This window comes from Peromyscus leucopus, chromosome 11 (genome assembly GCF_004664715.2).
Source record: "Peromyscus leucopus breed LL Stock chromosome 11, UCI_PerLeu_2.1, whole genome shotgun sequence".
NCBI lineage: Eukaryota > Metazoa > Chordata > Mammalia > Rodentia > Cricetidae > Peromyscus > Peromyscus leucopus.
The window spans coordinates 54,406,770-54,426,463 of NC_051072.1; the positions used below are offsets into that span (position 1 = coordinate 54,406,770).

A 19,694-nucleotide genomic window follows, 5' to 3' on the forward strand; every position below is an offset into this window, starting at 1 on the left:
GGAGGACAGGAGGAAGAGGATAGGAGGTGGGGGGGTGGGGGGGCAGTGGGGGCGGCGGTAACCCAGGGTCTTGTGCATGCTAAGCACACACTGTCCCTGAGTTACTCTCAGCCCCCAGCTCCTCTTGATATTATGTGGTTTTAGCTTCCTTCCAGTGTCTGTTTCTTCCAGTGTGGCACTCCAAACTAAATGAGGTCTAAGCAGAACAAATTAGGTCAGACCTTTGTTCCTGCTGAAGCCTTCACTAATATAACAAAGGATTAAAACTATCCACTTCCCAAGATTAGTGTTAGGGAGCCCCACTGTATCCACTTCCCAAGTGCAGTGCTAGGAAGCCCCGCTGTATCCACTTCCCAAGTGCAGTGCTAGGAAGCCCCGCTGTATCCACTTCCCAAATGCAGTGCTAGGAAGCCTCACTGTGTCCACTCTCCCAAGTGCAGTGCTAGGAAGCCTCACTGTGTCCACTCTCCCAAGTGCAGTGCTAGGAAGCCTCACTGTGTCCACTCTCCCAAGTGCAGTGCTAGGAAGCCTCACTGTATCCACTCTCTCAAGTGCAGTGCTAGGAAGCCTCACTGTGTCCACTCTCCCAAGTGCAGTGCTAGGAAGCCCCGCTGTATCCACTTCCCAAGTGCAGTGCTAGGAAGCCTCACTGTATCCACTTCCCAAGTGCAGTGCTAGGAAGCCTCACTGTATCCACTTCCCAAGATTAGTGTTAGGAAGCCCCGCTGTATCCACTTCCCAAGTGCAGTGCTAGGAAGCCTCACTGTATCCACTTCCCAAGTGCAGTGCTAGGAAGCCTCACTGTATCCACTTCCCAAGATTAGTGTTAGGAAGCCCCGCTGTATCCACTTCCCAAGTGCAGTGCTAGGAAGCCTCACTGTATCCACTTCCCAAGTGCAGTGCTAGGAAGCCTCACTGTATGCACTTCCTAAGTGCAGTGCTAGGAAGCCTCACTGTATCCACTCTCCCAAGTGCAGTGCTAGGAAGCCTCACTGTATCCACTCTCCCAAGTGCAGTGCTAGGAAGCCTCACTGTATCCACTTTCCCTGGTGCAGTGCTAGGAAGCTCCGCTGTATCCACTTCCCAAGTGCAGTGCCAGGAAGCCTCACTGTATCCACTTTCCCTGGTGCAGTGCTAGGAAGCCTCACTGTATCCACTTCCCAAGTGCAGTGCCAGGAAGCCTCACTGTATCCACTCTCCCAAGTGCAGTGCCAGGAAGCCTCACTGTATCCACTTCCCAAGTGCAGTGCCAGGAAGCCTCACTGTATCCACTTCCCAAGTGCAGTGCCAGGAAGCCCCACAGCATTTGAATGGCTGTGCTTCTAAGCTTTCCAGTTTCAGTCTCTTAAATGAAAAGCAAAACTGTACATTCATCTATAGGAAAGGTCAGCACCTGAGACCTGGCTCTTCATAGCATCTTGTTGAGATAATTTCAGACATTAATTCTATGATCCAGCATGCTTAACCACCTTCACAACATCATAAACACAAAAGAAAATTTGGTGAGCACACTTTTTTTTTTTTTTTTTTTTTTGGTTTTTTTGAGACAGGGTTTCTCTGTGTAGCTTTGCGCCTTTCCTGGAACCCACTTGGTAGCCCAGGCTGGCCTCGAACTCACAAAGATCCACCTGCCTCTGCCTCTCAAGTGCTGGGATTAAAGGCATGCGCCACCACCACCCGGCAAAAATTTGGTGAGCACACTTTCTATACCCTCATAATTAGTGAATATAGTGAAACTTTAATTTATACTAATCCACTCGTCCATATTATGCTACAGATGAAACTAATTACAAAAAAATAATAATCTCTAAGTATTCTCCATGGCCAAATAGTTCCACAAAAATCTTAAAGATAAATTCCAGCATCTCTAATGCAGTACTCAGCATAGCTAGTAATCTGCCCCAAACTTTCTTTTCAAACAGAAACAATCCCTCAATATAACTTGGCCTTGGTCTCAAACTGTACCACCCTCCTCCACCAAATTTCACTTAAAAATCTTCTTTGAGACCAAAAATTAAAGAATACAATGCTGATTAATACATAAACAATAAACTATAGCCAAGTAAACTACACTGTGTGCTGCAATACAAAATAGAGAAAGTCTATATTTAGCATTGAAATCTACATGAAAGATTTTAACATGCTAAATGGTATAAATTAAAAACAAAACCAAAGCTAGTTACATATATATATGGGAGGATGGAGACAGGGCCCCACTCTGTAGCTTGCTCAGGTTAGCCTATCACAACAATCCTCCTGCTTCAGCTACCCACATCTGGGACTCCAGGTGTGCACTACAGTGCCAGGCTGAACTAGGGACACTTTCTACGTTTCCATATTTCTAGGAAAAGACAGCATCTTCTGTAGTTTTGACAACCCACAGCCGGCAGAAAAACTGCCATAAACCTGCTCAAGAGGTTATCAACAAAACCCAGCCGAATGAACAGCTTTAGCAAGTCAACAATATATGGGGACCCTTTGCCATGACAGGAGCCTCTGAGGGCCACCCCCTCTCCCACAAGTGTCCATAGTGACACCACTCTACTCGGGGTGCGGAAAGTCCACCCTTCCCAAAAGCACACTTTAAGATGGACAGCTCTGTGATGAAGGGAATGTATATCTCTTGTTAAGTGAGCAGCAGACTCACTGTCTTGTTACTGCAGCTACAGTGTGGTGTGTCTCACAGCCCTTCGACATAACAAAGTTCCTCGGAACTGCTAGCTGGGTGGTGGCCCAAGCGAAACCGACACATAGACTTTTCAAGTAGTTCAGTTACCAAATTCAAGAAATTGAACACCAGTACAATCCTATTACCTTACAAATAATCCACATTTTTTTTTTTTTTTTTTTTTGGTTTTTTGAGACAGGGTTTCTCTGTGTAGCTTTGCGCCTTTCCTAGAACTCATTTGGTAGCCCAAGCTGGCCTTGAACTCACAGAGATCCGCCTGCCTCTGCCTCCTGAGTGCTGGGATTAAAGGCGTGCGCCACCACCGCCCGGCATAATCCACATTTTAAACTTCCACTCTTATACTTTAGTACATTTTCTCCAATTCAGGGTTCGAGCTGTATGGAAACACCAAGTCTTGTCAGCCATCTTTCATCTCAGGAAGCTCTTCTGTGTTTCTTTCTCCCAGCCAGTGTTCAAATTAACCAGGAAATGACTGGTTATAAAAGAAAAGCATTCACTGGCTCCGCTTTTATTTTTATTTTCCCTTATTCTTCACCTCAGTCTCTCTAACTTCCCAGTTAAAACCCGCTGATCACTTTAAAGCCCACAACCTACATGACCACTGACTCAGTTAGCGCTCCCATCCCACTAAGTACAATCACTATCTCCACTCAAGGATGCAGATTTGCCGATGATCACAGGTTGTGTCCAAGCAGGGCAGGGACACGTTCCTAACCCCTGCATGCTCTGGTCAACGAGGAGAGCCCTCCAATTTTTCTATTAAAGTATTCCCTAAAAAAAGGAGTTAGTACCCTTCCCCCAGAACACCTGAATACCTAGTAAAATTACACAATCCAAGGATAAATTTTCATAAAATATCAGCTTCTTTTCCCTTTGAGATGACCTCCCTATAGCCTAAACTAGCCAGGAACTCACGCTCCTCTGCCTCGACCACCTCAGTGCTGGGACTATGGAGGACTATACTCAGATCTCTTGTCCTTTAAGGCAGGAAAAAAACAACTGTTTTAATTTATAGATGAATGCTTTAAATCACCTAACCTTTAGTAAATCACCGGGCCCGAATTCACACACAAAGTCTAGCACACAGTTTTGCTATGGAGGAACCTGTGTCTTAACTTAGCGCAGATCTGCACTGTGGAGCCTGGCCTCCATGCTCCTGCTCACAAGCCACCAGAAGACACTGCTCTGTGACATCAGGGCGCCTCGTGCCAGGATCCCCACCTCTATTACCACTGAACTTTCAGGTTAAACTCCCAATCAGACTCCACGTGATTTATTTTGTCCAAATAGGTGCTTCTCAAACTTCAGAATTTGGACAATCCAAAAATAAACACACATATGTAATACTGTCCCATTAAATAATCTCAAGTGTTTTTTTTTTTTACATAAGATATAAACCACAGGTTCCAAAACCAAGCAAGACCAGTTTAGGTGGAAACAAAAGCCAGGTGAGGGAAGCCAGTCTAAAAGTGGTATAAGCCAAAAGATCCAAACCATAACATTTTTCATTCAAAACAATTGTTAAAGTTCTTGGTATCATAGTTTTGATGCAATGATAGATGATTATTGGAAACAGATAACCAGAACTCCCCAACTAGAGATTCAAGTTCCTTAGAATACAGCACTTCTGGAAAGCAACCTATACCCACGCGTATTGACAGGTACGGTGACAGGTTAATATAGAGTTCACATCTCAGTCACAAAGTTCTCAGATCACCTTGGAATGAATGTGCTTGAGTTAAACTGTGGACTTCCAGAACTTAGCAGACTTCCACATAAGAGCTCAAAAACTGCCAATCCATCATCACAGGACAGACAAATCAGGGCTTTCCAAACAGGTTACTACATCTAGGGCCTCATTTTCTCAGCATCTGTAAGTCATTGAATATCAATGTCTAAAAGCCACCAACACACTCTCAGGAACCATGACATTAGGAGGGGTATGTAACTTGTTTTGTTTCTTGTAACCATCACTTAAAGTGTTCTTTGTCCCTACCAAATACGTTCGGAGCTGACACCAAGTTTTAAAGGAGAAGCATCAGGTCTACCCTGCCCAGATCTCCTTAGGATTTATTTCCCAACAATACCTTTGTTTATCAGGACAGCCAGCTAGCTGTAAAAGTGTATTATGAACTCCAGAATGCATCTAGGATTATAATGGGTACACTGAAACATTCAGAACCACAGCTGAGCTAGCAGGCTTCACTATAATTACTCACTATTGGAGAAGGATTTCTGCGACTGTTATAGCAAAAAGCATAACAATATCAAATCACAGAAGGTTGCAAAACACTAAATTTGTTCCAGTTCTGTTATAAGAATCAATCAATATTGACCACCAGAGGCCTATGCATTGCCGGGCTGCAGGTGTGCGCAGAAAGCCTCCCTTCCCTGAGACCACTCTGTGACCAGCGACGGGAGCAGTTAAAGGTCCGTGACTGCGCCGCTCTCTGATCAGTTACTTTCATTCAATGTTACAACACTCCTTGCTGTAAAGCTAATCATAGCAGGGCCCCAGCAGTCTGGAGGAACACAGGCAGATCTCTTTAATTAGCTTATCGATACCACTACACCAAACTTCATGAGCTATTGACTGAAGCTTTGATTATTTTTGTACTATAAGCACTGACTGCTTACTGGGTCACTTTGGGTATCATTTGACATCTAATGTCAGGTGACGTACGACACAGCTCACCTGCGTATCTAAGGCAGCATATACTTATAAAAATGAAACTTTCCACTCAGCAGCAAGGAAACATCACTCAATTCTCACAGCACAGGTTTGTAAGAAGCTTGTATCAGCGTTTCCAGAAGATTAGAAGATTAAGTATGTTCCCAAAAAATCGCAAAGTTTTAAAGAACAAAAGCTCAAAAACAAGCAGCCCAGGGCTGAATAGAGGGATCGGTGGTTGCTGCTCTTGAGGAGGACACAGATTCAATTTCCAGCACCCACATGGTGGCTCACAACCATCTGTAACTCCAGTTCCAGAGGATCCAGCATCTTCTTCTGGCTTTCATGAACACTGCACACACATGGTACAAAGACATACACATAAAATAAAATTAAGTCTTTAAAAGAAAAAGACCAAAAATAATGTTTCTACTAAAACTTTTCTCACAGAATATCAGCCAACATGCCAGAACCTGAGAGCAAAGGAGGAAAAAGAACAAACAGCTAGGTCTCCCTACTGATAACTGCTTGCCAAGGGAAACAGCTCTGAATGAGCAAGAATACAAACTTTCCTGTTTCCGCAATGAGAAGTGCAGGGGTATCAAGTCCACCAGCTCACAGACTTGTTCATTCCTATCCATATCTACACCAGCCCAAGAGGATCATCAGCATACTGGATACCTCACAAAGCATGGCTAATACCTGACGCTAAGGAGGGGTCAGGCACTAAGGTGGGTGGGGGGAGAAGAGCCCCAAACACAAAGGATGGCGCTCGCTGCCAGGGCAACAGCCTAGGATGGCTTCCCGGCTTTGGGTGATGACTGCCGAGCATCTGCTGTATGGTTATAGTAGTCCTCCATCGTCTCTTCATTGTGAAATACAGACAGAGAAATCCAGAGCCCGCCTCCCAGAGTTGCTCACTTGTGTGCAACAGACGCGCGTTCTCTATATTAGGGATCATCACTGCCGAGAGACTGTTCCCGGAGCACCAGGCCCAGCTCTGACTCTGCTTCCCAGGTTTTAGAAGTCCAATCTGTTCTGCGGTAGAGTGCCAGCAAGTCTTAGGCTTGTACATAAGTGACATGAAAGTACCCGAGGCCAGGGGAAGAAACCTGGGGATGCAGTAGCAGGACAGACCCAAGATGGCACAGAAAATACCACTATACATACCACAATGCCTTTTGATCAGAGAAATGAAATTAAGAGAAAATAAAACTCTCAGTGAGCTATCACTTCATATACTCTAAATAAAAGAGCCATAATCTAAAATATAGGTTTTTTTTTTTTTTTTTGGTTTTTCTAGACAGGGTTTCTCTGTGTAGCTTTGCGCCTTTCCTGGAACTCACTTGGTAGCCCAGGCTGGCCTCGAACTCACAGAGATCCGCCTGGCTCTGCCTCCCGAGTGCTGGGATTAAAGGTGTGTGCCACCACTGCCCGGCTAAAATATAGTTTTTTAAAGTTAAACAGAAAGCTGGAGATGTGCTTAGTGTGAGCATAGTCACCAATTATGCACAAACCCGAGTTCCATCCCAGCATCAGAAAGAATGAAAGAAAGAAAACCGGGGTGGAGGAGTATAGAGGGGAGGGAGGGGTAGAGAGAAGAGGGGGGGAAGGGAGGGGCAGGTGTTAGCAAGGGTATGAAAAGGTAGGACTCACAGCATTACTGTTTTAAATGTAAAATGTTGCTGTAGGAAAGAAACGGTTGGCAGTTAACGTCATCACAGAGTCCTCATGTTACCAGCAACAGCAGCCTACGGTCTACATTCACAGATGTGACAGTGAGGGGCCACCAACGAAGACCTGGACACCAACGCTCAGAGCAGCAATACCCCTAATAGTCCAAAAGGAGAAATATTCTAAATGTCCATCGATGGATGAATACACAAAGCACAGGCACCCATACAGTAGAATGCTCTTCATAAAAACACATGGTTATTGCCAGCCAACTAAGAACTGCCCACATTCCATAACCAGGTTCCTCCCCCGCTTCAGTGACCACGCCTGGCCCCCTCATCACTAATGTGACGTATTTTCCCTATGCACACACTCCATACCGCCACCCTATAAAGCCCACCATGACAACCTGGTCAGTCGCTGTCTGTTTTTCCAGCCCTGCTCAGACAGCTATTTTGAGTGTGCGTGTGTGTGTGCGTGCGCGCGCGCGCACACACACACACACACACACACACGCAGGCATGCACGCACGCACACGCACACACATGCGCGCACGCACACACACGCACACGCACACACACACACCGCCACTGCCCATAAATCTCTTGTATGAGGTCTGTTCCTGGTGTGACTTTTGTGGCTTCCTTGGCCCCAATCGTCAGACACTCTTTCATCGAAAAGCCCTTTCAGGTAGAACACTACAACATGAAGAACCTGAAAACATGCTACATAGAGACAGCTGCATTCTGCAGGGCCCTGTATCTTAAGTCAGATCTGTTTAGTCAGGCCTGAACACAGTCTCAAACAATGACCTCCTAGGATTTCATTTAAATACAGTTCACATGAAATGCCCAGAACAGGCAAATTCATAGACGGAAAGGAGCGGGGATAGGGGGTGACTGCCAGTCACCACAGGATTTCTTTTGGAGTGAGGAAAATGCTATGGAATTGTGATAAATTCTATGAACACACTAAAAATCACTCAATTCAAACTGAAGCTGTGCAGAATGAACCTGTCACCCAGCACAGTCCACTCGGTGACAGTTTCTTCTTTCCCTCTGGAGAATATCATTGGCAAGGGTGCTTTATACATTTAACACTGTGCTGGTTAGCATTATGTTGACTTGAAATTAACTGGAGTCGTTTTAGAAGAGAGAACCTCAATTGAGAAAATGTCCCCAACAGATGAGCCAGTGAGCAAGCTTGTGGTGCATTGTTTTGATTGATGGAGGAGGGTCCAGCTCGCTGTGGGCGGGGCCACCCCTGGGGCTGGCGGTCCTGGGCTCTTTCTATAAGAGAGCAGGCTGAGCAAGCCTTGAAGAGCAAGCCAGTAAGCAGCACTCCTCCATGGCCTCTGCATCAGCTCCTGCCTCCAGGTCCCTGCTCTGCCTTCCCTCAGTGTTGGACTGTGACGTGGAGCTGTAAGCTGAAATAAACCCTTTCCTCCCCAAGCCACTTTTGGTTGTGGTGGTTTATCAAAGCAACAGAAACTCTAAGACAAATACCATCATAAAAAGTAGAAATATCTGTATCAGGGGTGAACAGTCATAATATACAGAATATATAATAAAACTACAAAATAGGCACACCCTAAAATCGCACCTCCCAGGGCCTCTTGCAAACTGCTGTCATAGCCTCCTAACTCAGACCACCACTGTTACGTGTTATGGGTGACGTCATTTGTCGGCCACCGTAACAGCCCACAAATACTGGTGGTGACTGGTTTTAAATTCTGTGTGGGGGTGTGGGGGTTTCAAAGCTGTTGAGACAATCCTCTCAATTTAACCAGAGTTTTACTGCAGTGCAGATGAAGGTGTATGATTTTGACATTAGGCTATGGCATCCAGTCTAGCTTCTGGGAAAGGGTCTGGCAGGGGGTGCTCTCATTTAATAAGCCCACGCAGGCACACTGAGAGCTTAGTGCCTGTCATAATAGCCAGGAAATCTTTCGAGATCTCTGGGTTTGTGTTAAAACACAGCAAAGGGGCCGCAAATTCTCAAAGTACGGGTAGAACTGAGTAGGTCTGTCTCACTGGAGATATGCTATCCTAAAATTAAGTCACTGTCTTTAGGAATTCATGAAAGTTCAACCTGGATGAATGACTATCACTACAACTTCAATTTTATTTTTCACATTTTCTACCAAAATCCAAAGCTAAGTTCAAACCCACTTGTTGGTGTACTTACTTTACCTATATTAAGACTGCAGCCATTTTACCATAATAAAAAGCCAATGAACTCAAATATATTGAATTACAAAGCAGCTACAAGTGTGTGGTTGGCTTATACAACAGGAGTAATCAAAATGGGAAAAGCAAAAAGTACCTCGATGTTTTTACTGGCCACGTTCTTCACAACAGCAGGAAAGAGTTCCGATGCGTTTTTCCCCTTCGCAATCATCTAAGGGTTAAAGAGGAGCATTACTTTTAAAAAGTACTTTAAAAAGGACAGAAACTTTTAAGTTAGTAATCTGAAAACCAAAGTTATTCTAGGAAACTCTACATGTGTTAAATATTTCAAAGATTCTGTCATAAAGCAAGCTACACAGTAACAGTTCAAGTTTTCCAGTGTCAACGACATCCTCACTACACAGACCTTGAGTACACACTCTCTGTGTTTCATATAATACACACATATATAGACACGTAAAGGGAAACTATACAGTCAAACGAGGAAGTGCACTCACTCCTGTGATCCCAGCACCTGGGAGGCAGAGGAGAGGCTCCGGGGTTCAGGGCCAGCCCAGCCTATGTGAGACTCTGTCTCCAAAATGGGGAGTTGGGGAAGAAGAGAAGGAGAAAGGAGGAGGAAGAAAGAGGGAGAGGAACGGAACATACACAGTAAATTAAGGGATGTGTAGAAATGGTATAGCATCTTCCTCCTGCTAACCATATTGCAAACATCCTTCACTGTGTACCCTTGCTTCTCTCCCAGGTTCTCACATTAAAAACGCAGTACGTGTGCAATGGGTGCCAGGATTGTACAAGCTACCTCTCCTGGCTTTCTCAGCGCTTCTCTGGAACTTTTCATAAGTCTCTTCATTGTGCCCACTAAAGATCTGTGGACCACCATCACTTCCAATGCCCCAAATTTCCAAGGGTTCATTCACTCTTAGGACTCCCACTTCTACAAATAAAGACCAGTTTCCTAGAGCTCTGCAAATTCCCAGGCCAAGTTCAGCCTCCCTAACGGCACATGAGCAGCTGTCTCATCCCAACGTCACTCTGCCTAAAACCAAACTTGGTCTTCAAGAAAAAATTAGGAAAACAGAACACACTGCAGTAAAGGTGGAATTTATTATTTCCACCAATCCTCTTCGACAACAGAAAACAGAAAGGTATTGATTGCTCTCTTCTCACATCTACACAGTAATCAGGGCCTGTTGCTAATTCCCATGTGTAACAGGTGATGTCACTCTTTGCTGCTCTGACCTACCTCAGGTCGGCATCACCTCGCTGAGGACCCCTCCACCTGGTCCACCTAGGACCAGTCCCCTAATACCGGTAATAGAGACCACAGAGAACGTAATATGGAATCCGACTTTGAGGACCAGCGGTAGCTCAGCAGCAGAAGGTTTATCTAGCATGCACAAGGTCCTGGGTTCAATGCACCATGATGGGGGGAAAAAACCCACCCCCACCCCCCAGTCTCCACCCCCACCCCCACCAAATCCTCCCTCTGCACATGTCAGCCTACCTCAAAAGATTTCAAAACTGCCTGACAATCTCTAGTCCACACTAATCCACTTACTATTCAAATGTCCTCTCAACTGCACTTGGTCTAATGCTGTTAGCCAAGTACTCACCCTAATAGTACCTGGCCCTTCTCTGGTTCTATGACTATCACATTTCCAACCAATTCATTTGACTTTTCCACATTCTGTCTTTCTAAGATACCACCTCCCTCCCTAGAGCATCCCCAAGGATCTGACTCTCTTCCCTCCCTAGAGCATCTCCAAGGATCTGATTCTCTCCTCCCTCCCTAGAGCATCCCCAAGGATCTGACTCTCCTCCTTCACTAGAGCCATTCACAAGGATCTCTCTCCTCCTTCCCTAGAGCATCCCCAAGGATCTGACTCTCTCCTCCTTCCCTAGAGCATCCCCGAGGATCTGACTCCTCCCTCACTAGAGCATCCTCGAGGGTCTGACTCTCTCCTCCCACCCTAGAGCATCCCTGAGGATCTGACTCTCACCTCCCTCCCTAGAGCTATCTCCGAGGATCTGACTCTCCTGTCTCCCTTGTTAGAAACACCTCCTAGAATCTGTAATCAACACTTTGCAATCTACACTTTGGAATTTCCCATGTGCTACAATAGAGTTCAAGTTATTTACTTGCATTTTATATCCATTTGTACATTTATTTTCTTCTCATTCTCAAAACAGTCCTTCTCCAGCTAAAGTGATATATCAGCTTTATTCATAAGTGTGTTATATAAATACTGACTGGGTGATAGTTTATGTTTTATAATTGCAGTAAACATTTCTCCCAATTCCTTTCTCTTACAATATCCTGAAAATACCCTGCAAGGCAGCTAGGCATAGAAGTGCCTATCTATAAGCCCAGTCTTCGGGAGGCTGAAGCAGGAAGATCTATGAGTTTGAGCCAGCCAGGGCTACAGAGCCAAATGTCTCTCAAAAGAAGAACCAAATAAACATTCCTTATTACAATCTGATCTTTTAATACTGTATTTCCTTACTTGTAACATTTTTATTTGTATGTTTTATGAAGCTTGCTAAGCATCATAGAAAATTCCCAAACTACTGCAGCTAAAACACATCTTGATAAGACTGGCAAACTAACTTCAAGTCCCTCGCCCACAAGGCAGGTGTTCTGTAAGGACCTCACTGGAAATCCTGTCTCATTAAACTCTACCCCAAGCTGGCTCAACTTTACACTACAGAAAGATGTTCATAACATCAATATATGAGGAAGTGGAAAAAAAACACCCTACAGTACAATTCTAGAAGTATTTGCTGAGAGAATACAATGAATGAGAGATGCAATGGTCCTGAGCCAGGGAGCCCCTCAAATGGGCACGATGGTCCATAAACAGTAAATACCATACATGAGGGAAGCAACCCTGAGTACCCCAGAGAAAAAGAGACAAATGGGGAGTCCTGAAACATGGAGGTGGGGGCAGGAGCTGCTCTTTCTCTGTACAGTGATCACAAGGTTCTCCCCTCAGGGGAAGCTGAGGGGAGAAGGGGAAGAAGCGTGGATGTTCGGAGATTAACAACTTCCACAGCATGTTCTGTAAGCACGAGGCCAGAGCAGCCAGGGTAGAGTAAGCTAGGGGAAGAATGGCGGGACGTCACAGCATGGGGACCACAGGCAAGAGGGGGTGGCTTTGCACTGTTGAGGGTGAAATGGAGGACCACTCGAGAGTTCTGAGCAGAGGACAGGTCTCACTGGACTTGCATCTCAAGAAGATCTTTCTAGTTTATGAGAAAAGTATGGAAAAGACAACAGGAAATACACAAGTACCCACAACAATTATGAGGCCGCTACAGTCATCCGAGAGAGGGTAAGAGACAGTGAAAAAATGGTGAAGTTTGGAGTTATTCCAGAAATAGAGTCACATGAGTAAGAGAGAAAATTGAAAAGTAAAGCTAGCACATGAGTACCTGGAAGACAGACCACTTACTCTGATGTCAAAGATGAGAAGTAGTTGGGAGATGAGAAACCAGGAGTCGGTCGTTGAGAAAGCAGCTGAACACCTTGTTAGTGTCCCTCTCCCTTCAGCGTTTCCAAGTTGAACCTCTCTGATACAAAATGAGTCAGTCACTCAAGCTTTTGAGGGGTTTGCAGGAATACATTGTGCCAACCTTACAGTCTATGTATTTACATGAAAGCACCATCTCTCATTATGTTTTGTTTTGTTTTTGTCTTTTGAGACAGGGTTTCTCTGTGTAGCCTTGGCTATCCTGGAACTTACTCTGTAGATCAGGCTGGCCTCGAACTCCCAGAGATCCGCCTGCCTCTGCCTCCCGAGAGACACTATCTCTTAAAGACCATTATTGTACTGCGGTATCTTCAGCCAAGATGTCTCCTAGTTGCTAACACCAGACTCTCTATACTAAATGGAACTGTTACAGTAAGACTCATGCCTACCACTTTATTACCTTTTTTCTGTTTGCTCAGAGTGCTATATTCTATGTGCCCTTCCTCCCTCTGTCTTCAAATTTTTTTAGAATTTGGAAGGGGGTATGCAATTGAGTATCTGTGAACACATGTTCATGTACATGGGGCACATGTCTGTAGTGGGTAGCCATTCCAACTTGGTTCTGGAAGTTCCAACCCCCATTGAGACTCTGGCAACTGTCACGCCTACGAGGCGGGGCGAGGGGAGGCGCCTGGGGACCGGGAGAGCTGGATGGGCCAGCGCTCGCGCTGGGCGCTCTCTCGGTGCCGGAACGCTGACCGGTGCAGATTGACTGTGCAGAGCTCCGGAGAACACCGCTGGACTCATTACACCTTCCCCAGACCCTGCGACCTACCCATTACTTAATTTGTGAGTTGCGCCATTAAATAAATATCCTTTTAACTACGTGGAGTGGCCAAAATAATTTCTCCAATACATGTCTGTATGACTACGCTTATGTGTGTAGGTAAACATGAATGTGGAAGTCAGAGGACAACCTCTTTGTCAGTCCTCAGGTGCCTTCATTTTGATTGAGGCAGGGTCTCTTAGTCTGGAACTTGACCACATAGGCTAGACTAGCTGGCCAGCAAGCTCCTTAGAGATCTGCCCATCACCCCAATCTCAACACGGATGGAAATGCCAAGCACATGTCACTGTGCCTAGCACCTGAATTTTTAATTTCTATTTGTTACTAGTGTGTGTTTGTGCATGTTGCTGTGCATGTGGAGAGGTTAGAAAAACTCTTCACACGTTTGTTCTCTCCTTACACAGTGGGTTCTGGGACTGAACTAAGGATGTCAGAAACCCTGCTAGCCCCATGCTTGGCTTTTTAATGTGGCTTCCGAAGATCCTACTCAGGCCCTCATGTGTGACGGTTTCAATGAAAAATGTCCCCATAGGCTATTATATTTGCATACTCGGTCCCCAGCTGATGAGCTATTCGGGAAGGACTAGGAGATGTGGCCTTGTTGGAGGAGGTGTGTCACTGAGGGTAGGCTTTGAAGTTTCAAAGCCCATACCAGACCCAGTCTCTCTCCTCTCCCCACCCCTCCCCCTGCCTCTCTCCTCCTCCTCCTCCTCCTCCTCCTCCTCCTCCTCCTCCTCCTCCTCTCTGCCTGCTGCCTGTGGATCAAGATATAAAGCTCTCGCCGGGCGGTGGTGGTGGTGGTGGTGGTGGTGGTGGTGGTGGTGGTGGTGGTGGTGGTGGTGCACGCCTTTAATCCCAGCACTCGGGAGGCAGAGCCAGGCGGATCTCTGTGAGTTCGAGGCCAGCCTGGTCTACAGAGCGAGATCCAGGAAAGGCACAAAGCTACACAGAGAAACCTTGTCTCAAAAAAAAAGATATAAAGCTCTCAATACTGCTCCAATGCCATGCCTATCTGCTTCCTACCATAATGATCATGGACTAACCCTCTAAAGCTGTAAGCAAACCCCCAATGAAATGTTTCTTTTATAAGGGGTGCTTTGGTCATGGTGTCTCTTCATGGCAATAGAAAAGTGACTGAATGTGAGGAGATCAGTAAAGAAACCAAAATAGCCATTTTGTGGGTGAAAAGGGAAAAGTTTATTCCAAACTGCCAAGGTTATCTCTTGGGAAAACAGAGAGAAGGGCATGGGGGAGGCGGGGATTGAGGATGGGGATCATCAGGATAATACTGGGATGGATACCTGGGGAAAGAGGAGCCAGTGAGCTGGGGTGGGTGACTCTGAAACATCTAACAAGTACTTGTGAGTAGGGACTGAGAAACCTATAGGCTAGCATAGTCCCTTCTGTGAGATAAGGAGAATGACTCCTTTTGGCAAATGGGAACTAGCTTCCTGAGGGAATACTGGCTTTGGTCTAATGGAAAAGAAGGTTTTTCAGACCTGACAGTAACTAAGTCAGAACCTGGTACCAGGAGCAGAGGTATTGTCCTGACAGGCCTAACCTGTTGGAAGACTTTGGGACTTTGACTAAAAAAGCAGTTGACCACTTTAAGCAGTTGCCCACTAGGAGCAGGGAAGACAGGAGTGTTGAAAACAATGTGGGCCCTGCTCTAGTAACTTCAGAGAGGAAGAATTAGTGAGTGGCCTAGAGACCGTTCTTGTGATAGGTTGGCAAAGATACACTTTTTGTCCTGGTCATAAAAACTTGCCTGAAGAGCCAGGAGGTGGTGCTCACACCTTTAATCCCAGAACTCAGGAGGCAGGGGCAGGCGGATCTCTGCAAATTCAAGGCTAGCCTGGTCTACAGAGCAAGTTCCAGGGCAACCAGGGCTAGACAGAGAAACCTTGTCTCTAAAAATAAACCAATTTTTGCCTGGAACTAAAATGATGCTTTGGATTAATGGCTGGCAGAGGAAATTTCAAGACAGTCTAGTATTGACTCTGTCATATGGTTATCAGTGATCACACTTATACAGATCTACAATGAAAGGAACTAATAAGGCAATGAAAAATACAAAATGTACAGTGTGAGGAGGAAAAGAGCATGAGGAAATTCAATGTTTCAGCCAAGTCCTGGACACAAGGAAGTAAGTTTAAAGAAAATTCTGATGCTAAATGTAATAAAGTCTTGTGCACAAGGAGATATCGGACGGCAGAGGCAGGTGCATTGCTGTGAGTCTGAGGCCAGCAGGGTCTACAGTTAGTTCCAGGACAGCCAGGCCTACACAGAGAAAGAATCCCTGAGGTTTGGGGAGAGGATAAAAATCCTGATGTTCAATGTAATAAAGGGAGTATTGAGCTCGGGGCAAGACCCCACCCAGCTAAGCTTCCAACTTGTGAAAAGGAATTAAAGGAAAGCTTTAATAGCAAAGGAAACAATCATATGCCCCAGCAAGCAGAAAATCTCGGCAGCCCGGGCCTTGTGGTTCCGGCTTTAGAGTCAAGAAGGAACCAGAAAAGGCACTAGGGAATCTACCCTGCTGTTCTTCAGGAAAGCTACTGAGGCCAGGGGTTGGGAGGGCATCCCATGCGTGGAAGCCTGAAAAGGACATTGCAGGAACTGTGAAGACGAAGCCTGGACTGCAGTGGAGATCCCAAGAGGTTGGAACGGCCAACCCTGAACACCCATCAAGGAGAGCTGCAGACCAGATGTGGAGCCAGCCCAAAGGAGAGCAGTGTGTTGCAGTCCACAAAGCTGGAAGAAGCCGGAGTGTTCTGACGTCAGACATGGATGTGCAGATTTGGAGTTGCCCTGCTGGTTTTCGGTCTTGCTTTGCTCCAGTGTCCCCTCACTGTGCTCCCTTTCTTTCCGTTTGGAACGGTAGTGGATATTCTGTACCATGTCAGTGTTCTGCTATTAAACTTCTATTTCATAGGCGGTTACAGTTAAGAGACTGCCTGGAGTCTCAGAAGAGACCTTGGACTTTTAAACAGTGTTGAAACTGTGAAAGACTTACATGGCTCCATGCTGATGGGGGCCAGGGAGTAGAATGCCATGGCTTGGCTGAAACTGTCCCCATAGGCTCACAGATTTGCATACTCCGTCCCCAGTTAAAGCACTGTGAGGGGAGGATTGGGAGTTGTGCCCTACTTGGAAAAGGTGTCTCCTTGTTGGAAGCGGTGGTCAGTGTGGGTGGGCCAGGCCCGGTGTTTGTGTCTGTGGATGGGGATGGAAAGCTCTCAGCTCCTGCTCCAGTGACAAGCCTGTCTGCTTCCCACCGTGGTGATAAAGGAGAAACCCTGGAACTAAGCAAGTCCCCAATTAAATGCTTCCTTTCATAAGGGTTGCCTTGATCATGGTGTCTCTTCACAGCAACAGAGCAGTAACTAAGACATCTTATAAGGCAAGTGCTTTATGAACTGAGCTGTTCCCTAGCTACTTTTAAAAATCTAGTATTTTTATTTTATATTAACTTTTCAAGCTTTGGTTTCAAGAGGAAAAGAGATGAAAGAGTGGGAAGGCAGATGAGGGACAGGGGGGATAGACTAACAGACAGATACATAGATGACAGACAGACAGAGACATAACACTGACCAGGTCAAGTAAAACACATTAAATTTATGACAATGCAGACTCTTTTTTTTTTTTTTTTGGTTTTTTTCGAGACAGGGTTTCTCTTGTGTAGCTTTGCGCCTTTCCTGGAACTCACTTGGTAGCCCAGGCTGGCCTCAAACTCACAGAGATCCGCCTGGCTCTGCCTCCCGAGTGCTGGGATTAAAGGCGTGCGCCACCACCGCCCGGCCAACAATGCAGACTCTTAATCTCACCTTCCCACTAGCCTCTCTGAGAGAGCTGTCATATATATTATATCTGTGTCCATTCAAAATTTCCCAGGCAGACCTGAAGCTGGACAGGTCATGAGCCCTAGAGGAAGAAGACGTACTACTAGTTCTATGCTAAATGGACAGAGCAGTAAAACTTACTGCTTCACCTACAGATCACTGCACCATTCAGTGCTTGTCAGAGAAGTTTGGGCAGGAGACGGCAGGTAACGCAGACAACATGCAGAGGGTAAGAGCCTGTAGAGTGCCAGACCTAAATGGAACGTCTCTCTCCCATCTCTCCCCACAAGGCTGAGACAAGGTATGTGGCTTTGGAGAATGTAGTTTAGGACATCACCTCTCCACAGCATACCTTACCACCTGGTCATAGCTGCATCTAATAAAACCAGTACCTGAGAATGTGACTAGACCTTGGTTCCTATACTGCCTTTTATAACATCTTCACATACCAACTCGAACTATAATACCTACTTCCAACACACACACACACACACACACACACACACACACACACACACACACACACACGAACTAGAGAAACATCAACATTACTTCCATTGGTACACTTAATGAAATGTGTGCATCAATCCCAGAGACAAGGCTGCAGAGTTCTAGTTCCCTGGTCCTTCCATTCTGCTCTGCAGACACTTGGTCTTCTCCTAGCAACCAAGTCTACACTTCCTGTTAAGAGTGGAGAAAGTTTGTAAAGAACAATCCCAAACAGACATTCTGGACAAATGTAGACACCTTGAAAGAACCTGCTACATAAGTATGACCTAAGAAGGAACAAAATGCAGTATAAAGCAGCATCCCACAGTTCCGAAGAATAGAGCTTGCTGGAGAAGGAACTACACATTCTTTTAAAGAAGTGGATAAAGAGGAGGAAACAAGTCTATGTTTTAATGTGATTTGAGGAAACTGCATTTTTGGGGAAAAAGTAATTTTGAACTAGGAAAGAAATCCTTCAGATAAATCATCATTACCAAATTTAAAAATACAATAAAAGAAGATAAGATATGACGAAAGTTACAATGATAGCTCAAAATATGCATCAAACATAACCAAAATTAGACGGAAAGGAGAGCCGTCACCAACTGACAAGTGACGTGACAGAAACATGAAGACTAGATAAGAGAGAAAACCAGACAGAACAGTGTGTCAACAGGAAAGAGGCAGACTAGGGAAAGAAAGTAAGGAACTGAACTCAAAACAGACAGAAGACTTAAATAATAACTCGTCGATACTATAACAAAGCAAATACCAATCACATCTTACTAAATTTATTTTTCTTCAAAATACTGAATCTACAAGACAGATAAAACACGTTCTCAAAAAGAGGGAAGAAAGCAATCAGGTTGGCATCACATTTTTGTTCCCTAATCTAAAGTCAAACAAATTAAGAATAAAATATACACATATTTCAGAGGAAAAAACATTGAAATCCAATAATCCTACTAAATAGCCTATTTTCAGACAGAAAGGGCTCAGAATGCCACTTGCATCCTCTTCCTAAGGAATGTTTCTGTCATCTGAAAATAAACCAAACATCTAAACAGTAAGAAGACAGAATTTCTAAGAAAAGGAAAAGAGCGAGCAATGGGTGAGCACACTGAGTGTGAAAAAGACAGAGGGATGGGTGAGCACACTGAGTGTGAAAAAGACAGAGGGATGGGTGAGCACACTGAGTGTGAAAAAGACAGAGGGATGGGTGAGCATACTGAGTGTGAAAAAGACAGAGGGACGGGTGAGCACACTGAGTGTGAAAAAGACAGAGGGATGGGTGAGCACACTGAGTGTGAAAAAGACAGAGGGATGGGTGAGCACACTGAGTGTGAAAAAGACAGAGGGATGGGTGAGCACACTGAGTGTGTGCAAAAGAAAGACAAGAGAGATGGGTGAGCACACTGAGTGTGTGCAAAAGAAAGACAAAGGGATGGGTGAGCACACTGAGTGTGTGCAAAAGAAAGACAAAGGGATGGGTGAGCACACTGAGTGTGTGAAAAAGAAAGACAGAGCGATGGGTGAGCACACTGAGTGTAAGAAAGACAGAGCGATGATGGGTGAGCACACTGAGTGTGTGCAAAAGAAAGACAAAGGGATGGGTGAGCACACTGAGTGTGAGAGAGACAGAGCGATGGGTGAGCACACTGAGTGTGTGCAAAAGAAAGACAAAGGGATGGGTGAGCACACTGAGTGTGAGAGAGACAGAGCGATGGGTGAGCACACTGAGCAGAGACAGAACTAGGAACCTACAGCACACAGCACCTTAACTAACACATGGCTATTTCTTTCCACCCATGGGCTCCTGT

General features: G+C 45.4%; 1 protein-coding gene across 2 annotated transcripts in view; it reads right to left on the reverse strand.

Annotated features, from left to right (window-relative positions):
- Positions 1-19,694, reverse strand: part of Ap3b1 (adaptor related protein complex 3 subunit beta 1) — a 221,708-nt gene that overhangs the window by 170,706 nt on the left and 31,308 nt on the right. For both annotated transcript variants that reach the window (XM_028871654.2, XM_028871655.1), the window contains exon 3: positions 9,360-9,434. In XM_028871654.2, coding sequence (XP_028727487.1) covers positions 9,360-9,434 — 75 coding nt within the window. The remainder of the gene's footprint in view (positions 1-9,359; positions 9,435-19,694) is intronic.